This window comes from Nestor notabilis, unplaced genomic scaffold, assembly GCF_000696875.1.
Source record: "Nestor notabilis isolate BGI_N333 unplaced genomic scaffold, ASM69687v1 scaffold34607, whole genome shotgun sequence".
In the NCBI taxonomy this organism is placed as follows: domain Eukaryota; kingdom Metazoa; phylum Chordata; class Aves; order Psittaciformes; family Psittacidae; genus Nestor; species Nestor notabilis.
Genome location: NW_009938413.1, coordinates 1 through 8549, shown reverse-complemented (window position 1 = coordinate 8549; position 8549 = coordinate 1). Strand labels below are relative to the sequence as shown.

General features: G+C 35.9%; 1 protein-coding gene across 1 annotated transcript in view; it reads left to right on the top strand.

Moving 5' to 3' along the window:
- The window catches only part of LOC104409437 (protein lin-7 homolog A), a gene marked incomplete at its 3' end in the record, with an annotated part of 26560 nt that extends 20427 nt beyond the window's left edge, over positions 1-6133 (top strand). Inside the window, exons 3-4 of the mRNA XM_010019303.1 lie at positions 3459-3530; positions 5906-6133. Coding sequence (XP_010017605.1) covers positions 3459-3530; positions 5906-6133 — 300 coding nt within the window. The remainder of the gene's footprint in view (positions 1-3458; positions 3531-5905) is intronic.
- Positions 6134-8549: the final 2416 nt, after the last annotated feature.

Sequence of the window (8549 nt, the reverse complement as noted above, 5' to 3'; positions counted from 1 at the left end):
CTCTTTCCGTAGTTTTTGAGTACTTTGGGAGAATAACTTCAGATTACAGTGTCTGAGAAGACTACCTGCCGAAGCTGAAAAAGTCTGAGATCTGTATTCCTGCTTTCAGGAGTGTTTCTTGATGGGAGGATTTTATTCTCTGCACCACAGGAAGGAGGAAACAAAGCTGAATCCATCTAACTCCACAGTGCAAATGAGAGCTGTGTGAACAAACCTGTTGGTAGCATGCTTTTACTCAATGAACATTCAGTGAACAGACACCAACAATCTTGGTAGAAATCATTGAAATTACCTGAAACATTACCATTTACCTTCCAGCTGCAGCTTTGTGTCTTGAAACATTGACTTTTCACCTGTAATTTAATCTCCATAATTAGTGAATTATGGAAATTCTTTTCCCTAGGCACTAGACCATCACACTGTGTATAGAGTCTGTCAGCGAATACTACTACTAAACACCCATGAAGTCTTTTAGACACTCTAAAAAGAAATAGCTGTACATACAAAAATAGATATGCAGCTCCTTTTCAAACTAGTAACATAAGTAACCATCTAGATAACATCACCAGCTGGCTCTAGGTGGCCCTGCTTGATCAGGGATGTTGGACAAGACGATGTCCAGAGGTCCCTTCCAATGGCAACCAGCCTGTGATCCTGTGATATGTTAATTGTCTTTTCAACTCATTCATATTACACAGTGATGTCTTTTGAAATGATTCATCTGTCATAGTCAACAAAGATCACTGTTTCAAAAGATTTCTTCAGTAAATATTCTAAAGGATATTTCAAATACTTATAATTAAATTCTGCATCTTTGTCTTCTTTTGTACTGAGTGATATTTAGTCCAAATAAAGAAATCTACAGAAGTGCTTATAAGGACATCTGAAAAATAACATTGTTAGATCCAGGAGAACCACTATATGTTAGTTGTCTGTAACCAGATGTACAGACGACAGGAGGCACTGAAAGCAAAGATTTTATAAAACCATTTCAATGACTTGTCACGTGCAGTGGATTGAACAAGAAGCTATATTCCACTCTGGAAAGATTTAAATGCCACCGTATTTAGTTTGAGAACAAAGAGATTTTCAGTTTATCTGTTCAGTGTACACAGAAGAGGCAGCAGAATGGATTCATTGTGCACAAATCATGGCTAAGGTGGTGCTGAGGACAACTTAGATAAAGGGGTTAGTGTGGCTTACAGGCAAACAAGGATTATTTATGGAGTTCAGTGGGCTTTTTGTGCATTGCTAGAATGAGCAATGATTAGATCTGAACCCTTCAAAGAGTTTAAGGGGCTTGGTGGAACAGGTACAGTTAATCTGTGTTTGGTTGCTAAACTGGCTTAATAGTAAGTTATGCAGATGTATGTTTTATCCTTAAACTCAAATTACATTAAACACTATGTAATATTCAAATAGAATTAGATTTACAACTGCCTCGAGCAGATACTCGTCTGGTAACTTCTGTTGCTTATGGAGAATGAGATTTGGCATGCAAGATTTCTTTTCCTGAGAACTGAGCTATAGATGTTAAGATCACTGATAACTCTTTGCAGAACACCATTTTAAATCTGTTAGCGTTGAGAATTTACAAATGAACCCAAGGATTGTATGACATTATTGATCATATTTTTCAGAAGTTTTTGAGTCAGTTTATTCTTTTTTAACATATTAGTTTAATCATGCACTAGTGAGTTTGTTCTTTCATCAGTATGCAAATTAGTTATCAGGATATTGGATATCAGTGAAGCCTACCAGCTAGATACTGGTAGGATGCAGACAATATGGAATTGTATGACGTCAAACCTAGCAAATAATCACATGAATGTGTCATTATCAGCTCATCTTCGTGACACTCCACTTTAGTAATCAATATTTTAAAGAACTTTTTAGTACTTATTCCTATATCTGACATATTGTGACCTGTTTTCAAAGCAAATTAATGTCATAATAGATCAATAATTAAATATATGCTTTTAGACATGATAGCAAACCACAGCATTTCTAGCTGTGCAGGCAAAAACAATATGTACAATCTGCTCTTATGCTTTAAGATGAAGAGGAACCTGCAGATATCAAGAAAATTCAGTACATTAGCAATGCTTCAATACATTATGGGTTTTGAAGTAACAAGTGTTCAGTGAGTCATTACTGCAATTACACGATATTCTTATATAATGTAGTAGTTGTTCTTACAAAAGAGTATGTCCTACGACGTAATGCAGTAAACGTTGAAATGATCTGTTCAGGATATTGCTGAGTATGTAGTCTCAACCCGTTTTTATGATGGCATCATCCAGTACAAAGACAGAACAAACAAGATGCTTTAGAGGCTATAAAAGAGCTTTCTTTGTCCATATTTTTAAAATTAAGGGCAAAATCTTGACTCTACTGACATCAATGTCAATTTTACCAAGGGAAGCAAGATTTAATTTCAAATGGAGAAAGCAGGAAACTTTTCAGCATGCTCCATTTGTTCTAGTTTTCTTAATGGCCCAAGTTTTTCTGAATTAAGTCCTAGAATGACTTATGTGCTGCCAATAGTCAGACCATCATTTCACTGTAGTTTGCAAGTGTTTAGCGTATTTCAAATCTCTAAAATGGGTTGCATTTGTTATCTCCTTTCCTTTTTTGCCTTTTTTTATTTTTTCAGTTAAAAGTGTGATAAATCTAGAGAACAAAGTGTGAGAGAGCCTTTTCCTTTCTCCTTACTGAAGATGTTTAAAAGGGAGAGTTAAGGACCAGAGAAAGTGGGCCGAGTGTATACAAGGAAAAAAAACCAAACCCAGTAGATAAAGTTAAATATATTGGCAGTGTTGATTTTATGCTGTTTATGTGAATATACCATTCCTTTCTAAAGGATAATCTTACCCATTGTCCATGTCTGACCTACTAGGCTTCCAGCCCTTTTTGCCAATCCTAACTGTGGTTGATGGAAACCAGTACTGACCTTTCTCCAAAATTTAATTTTCACTCTCATTCTTCAGCATCTGTATGCTGAGCAACCTACTTCTTTTTTTTTTAACATCAGTCTCCTGAAACTTTAATTCATAGGAAAGTTCAAAGAACAAAGAAGCCATTGTTGGAGATGAAGATACCGCTCAAATCAGTTCAGATCATTTGTATTCAAATCAGTTGTCTTGAGACGCTAAGATTTGATAATACAGATCCTAGCTGTCCTGGTTTGGGGAAATTACTTGCTAGAAGTGGGAAGGGAATCATGTTGGAAGATGTACAGTTAAGTTTGCAAAGTGTCATGAGAAACACAGATTGATGTTCACTGCAAACCTAAGCATGCACAAGTTTATCAGACACTTGACTATGCAATTGCATTAATACAACATTAATGGAACAGTCTTATGAGGGAAAGGAACTGAAAGAATCCTGTTTGGATTAATATAAGTCCTTGTTTTGCTTCTATAATTAATTTCATTTTATTTTCATGAACATTTTAGGTGTATCAATACATGCATGAAACCATAACTGTAAATGGCTGCCCCGAATTCCGAGCCAGGGCCACTGCAAAGGTAGGATACGTGCAACTGTTGAAATACGTGTTACCAAAGTGACCTAGTAATTGACTGTGCGCGTGTGTGTTTCAGGTATTCGTGTGTACACTGTAAGAAAATTTAGACATCAGTGGCAGCCCAGAGTCTAGAACCAGTGCTACTTCCCAGGTAACAATCATAATGGCAAATTTCAACCTTTATGCTGCTTCTGTAGCTTAAGAAAAGAGAATGATTTTATGAAATTTGATGCTTTTTGGAAAGTTGCTTTGCAAAAGCAAATCTACTGGGTCATTCTGCAGAAGCCTGCCTGCAACAACCAATATTTTAATGGACTATTTTCCCATACAGCTCATCCAGAGGGGACACAATGATTTGGGAGATAGAAACTAAACAGTCAAAATCCCACTTTTAACTAATGGGAACTGTAGGTGTTGAGCAAGTGGTAAGGGTGAACACTGACAAAAATAGCCTGATCGAGAGACTCCACAGCCAAAAGCAAGCCCATTTTTTCTGATGCATTACCTGTTTTAATAAAATATGTTGGCTCTTTGTCCATGTGGACTCTCCTTTCTCATATCCTTAGACCATGACATTGCTGCTACTACTAAAATGATAATTTTCTAAGGGAATTCACACAACCATGAAAGAACCCATTCTATGCACCAGTATGAAATAGGCTATTTCCATAACATGCACAAAGAGAAATGCTTCCAAACAGGGAGATCCACCATGTTTTTGGTTTTCCCATCATCATGTTGTACTCAACACCATCTAATAGGGTGTTATAGCAGATCTGTGCAACACTGGTAAACCCACAAAAGCTATGAATCTGTTTTAGACGTATTTTTTATGGGCCCACTCCTGTGAAGTTAGTAACAAAACTCCCTGAAATCCTAATGGAACTAAGATTTTACCATTACGTATTTATGTTAAGAGATTTTAATTTAAAGCTGTATCAGAAGATGGAGGTTGGGAGTGTGTTACAAGGTTGTTTCTACAGTGCTTTAGAGAAGCAAGCTGTACAATAGCCAGCAGATAACCTAACATACACTAAATTGTAGTGTATTTTTCCTTACTAAATAGAATATTCTTTTCTGTAGGCTGTTCTTCAGATTTTAACCTTCTTCTAATTGAAAGCTAATGGTGAATGTAAATTTGTAAGGTTTATGGTTCTATATAGAGAAATGTGTATGTGAAATCCTGTTTTTTCTACACTGCAGGTAAACAGAAATTTTTGCTATGTTGTATAGTAAACAACACAGAGAAATCCAATTAGTGTTTGCCATTCTCATTTCTTATTCATATAGAACAGCAGGTTTTCAGAGCAGTGTTTCAATATCGCAATATTTCCTGGTTATTTCTGGGCTGTCTGCATTGCATTCTCCTAGTGCATTCATGTCTGACATAAAATGTATGCATGATGACAAGGTCTGCATGTGCAAAAAACATGTAACTGACAATGATCCATTATGTCACATCATCCACTAGCTTCTATTAAGCATAACCATTATTAGGATGCTCAAAAAACATCAGTGTAATGCAGAACTGTTGGAGCAGTTTGGATTACAAACACATGTTGAAAAAGATAAAAGATTTTCTTATTGTTTATTTAATGGTTTACTAAGATCTATAAGTAGGAAAATACTTGTAGTGAAAAATGAAGTGTAAGATGTAGTATTTTTTTGGATTCAAGCTTTACAGTTTGTTGCTCTTTTTTTTTTTTTGCTAGAGTAAGATTAGCAATCTAGGATTTTTCTAATTGATTTGTAAATCCATTGTCTTAAGATTTGATTTTTCAATACACATTTTGATGCACTTATATTATAAAAACCCGTATTCCTGTTTCAGGAATTACTTAGTTTGCAAGATTTCATAAAGATTATAAATTAAATTTTTCACGATATGAATATCCTTTTAGATTTTTTTTCTGTGCCCAAAGAATAACATAAGTAATTCCGTACCTCTGAAAGCAGACGAGAGAGTTAACAATTCAGTTCATGCACTTTGTTTCAACTAGGAACACAGTAGAGATCATACTGTGTTATCTCACAGTAATAAATTTTCTCCCTGTGAAAAGACAAATAAGAACTGCACTAGTGATCATAAATGTTCACCATCACACAGTCAGGCTTCCCGGTGCCTACTTGTGGCTCTGTTGCTAACTTGCTGTGTTATCTTGGACAAGTCACCTAAACTCTACTCCTCTGCTTACTCCTTTATTTCAAAAGCATTGGCATGGAACTTAAAATTTTTAAAATGCTTTCAGAGAATCAGAAAAAGCCAGAGTGAGATACTGAAATGTTTTCACAGGAATTAATTCTTCCTGCAAATGAACAACAGAATTATCAGCAATGTTCTCCCTACAAGTCAAATCACTTGTTTTTTTCTTCCAGGCAACAGTTGCTGCTTTTGCTGCAAGTGAAGGCCATTCACACCCTCGAGTGGTTGAGCTGCCAAAGACTGATGAAGGCCTGGGCTTTAATGTCATGGGAGGAAAGGAACAAAATTCACCTATTTACATTTCTCGCATCATTCCTGGTGGAGTGGCAGAAAGGCATGGAGGGCTGAAACGGGGGGACCAGCTGCTTTCGGTTAATGGAGTGGTATGTGGAAATTTGATAGTTTTCATTTTCATCTGGATTTTCATTTTTCACAGCTGTTCTAATACCATGATTTAAAATACAGCCACTTGAAACAAGAATTAGCTCTGTGAGAGACCTTCAGTGTGCATTTGTGGTGCAGTAAGGCAAAGCTGCATCGACAGCTTTGTGCCGCTATCATTTCTGTTGCAATGGAGGTTGCTTGAAGAGTTTCATTTCAAAGCCATGCCACATGCTTAATTTCCAAGAAAGCTATGTCTTTCTTAATTGATAATTCTGCAAATTCATTTTGCAGTGAAAGTGTAATAGCAGACTCATTCTTGCAAGTAGCCTCTGAGGCACACAGTCCTTTCCAAGCACAGTAATGCCTTAGTGGCACTTGTGCAGTCTTGTGACCTTCAGAGCCTTTGAAGACACAAAATCACAAGAAATTTGGTAAGCCCATTTGGTGCTGATTTGCGGTGGAAAGTACATTCCAGATTTCTTTCAGTGACATTCATCCTGCTATAGTATTTTTGTTAGAAAAATTCAGCTGTACAAATGTACACATGTATTCTCAGTAAAAAAAGATGCATTTTTTACATAGTTGTTTTTCATGTAAGTCAATACTTTAGGGGTTTTTTGCAGCATTTTCACTGTAAATGTCAATATGGTGGCAAAAATAAAAGGGCTGTTGGAATAGAGAGGAAAAATAAGGCTCTGACTACATGATATGGATCAAATTATGCCTTTCATTTTGCTTTTAGTTCCCTTTTACAAGGGAATGTAAAATACTAAAAAGGTAAGAATACTCATTCATGTAACCCTGCACTTCTCTTAATGAAAACATAATCCTTTTTCTTGCAAAACCTCCTTCTAAACTTTGTATTTGAATGCACCAAAGGCACATAAGAGCAATTCCTGAATCCAGTCATAAATTTAAAACTTTCCAACTTAAACTTCTTTCTTTGTTGCAAGCCCATAAAGAATGCAGGAAATACTTTTTTCTGCATGCTTTCATAATGTCGTCTGTTTCAACAACAGCTATTTTTTTCCTCTTTAAATACAATATCAGTGCAACATTTTGGGCTTCTTGTCACTTTTATCAACTATCATGTTCTCAAAAGAGAAATAATAGGTCTGAAAGCTTGCTTTTCCCAGTACACGATGAGAAAGAAAAGATACAAAACAAAACAGAAAAGCCACTGAAAAGATTATTTAGTCTCAGGGAAAAAGAAATCAACTGAACATTTAATAAAGTGAATTGCCTGAACTTCACTGATTGGAAGTGGATCAAATAATTTTGTTGTTGTTCAGCACTTCTTTCAATAGGTGAATAAAAAGGCAGAGAAAAAAAGAGTTTATATTCACTAATTGATGGATGGTTCTTGAAAAATCATTTTACTGTCAACGGCATCTAGCAAAACACCAGGGAGGAAAGTGGTGAACCTTCAGGTGTCAAGATATATTGAATTTAACTCTGTTGTGTAGTTTGAAGAGAATATCTTTTTCATGACACTCTGTTAATAACTTCATGAAGTGCTCTAGAATATATATTAAGCTAATGTAGCAAAAAACCCCACAGTATAAAATTCCCAATTGCATGTAGGCACACAAGAAAGTTGAATCAGAGATGCAACAGAAATATTTTTGTGTTCAGAGTCTAAACAAAAAAATTTGAAGCTTGAATTGCTGTTGCATACTGGAAATAATGCCTTTGAGCAACTGTTCATAAACCAATCTTGGGCTGAATTAAGCCCATACAATATGATTTGTAAAAAGGCAAAAATTGAAGAAGTGGTAATGTGTTTGCAGACAGCTTGAGACAGGAGGAAAAAGGTCTAAATTTAACATTGTTCACTGGGACTAGTTCACTCTGTTCTTCTCTTAATTTAGCTGGAGAAAAGCAAATAATATACAGTACATACAATACAACAGACGGCTCAGCAGTGGGACATGAAATGAAAATGAAATATCTGTAACTTGTTTGTGCTCAGCAGTTGGTGGTTGTCCAACTTTATAATTATAAACATAAAATTAGTGCTATGTGTTCAGAATACAGATTCGGTATCCCAGCATGACCAGGATGACTGTTCCTTGAGCTATTTCATTGGTTGTTAAAAAAAAAAGTGTTTTCCCATTATGGGAAATGGGGATTTTGTTACATACTTTTGCCCCACACCCTGTAAAAGTCAACGAAATTGAAAACAGTACGCCCTGCAGACGGCTCAGCAAAGGCACTTGCTGGTGGCTTTTCATTTTTGGCAAAGATTCTGCATTTGTCAGATACCTGGTATGAGTCAGATACAGAAAGGGATGCAAAATTGGTTTATAACAGCTAATTTGTCACCCAAGCATTTGTTTACAGATACCTAATAGAAATATTCCCCTCAGATTCTCAGCTTTCTGGTTAACAGTCAGATTCTCTCTTTTCATAGAATCGTAGAATAGTTAGGGT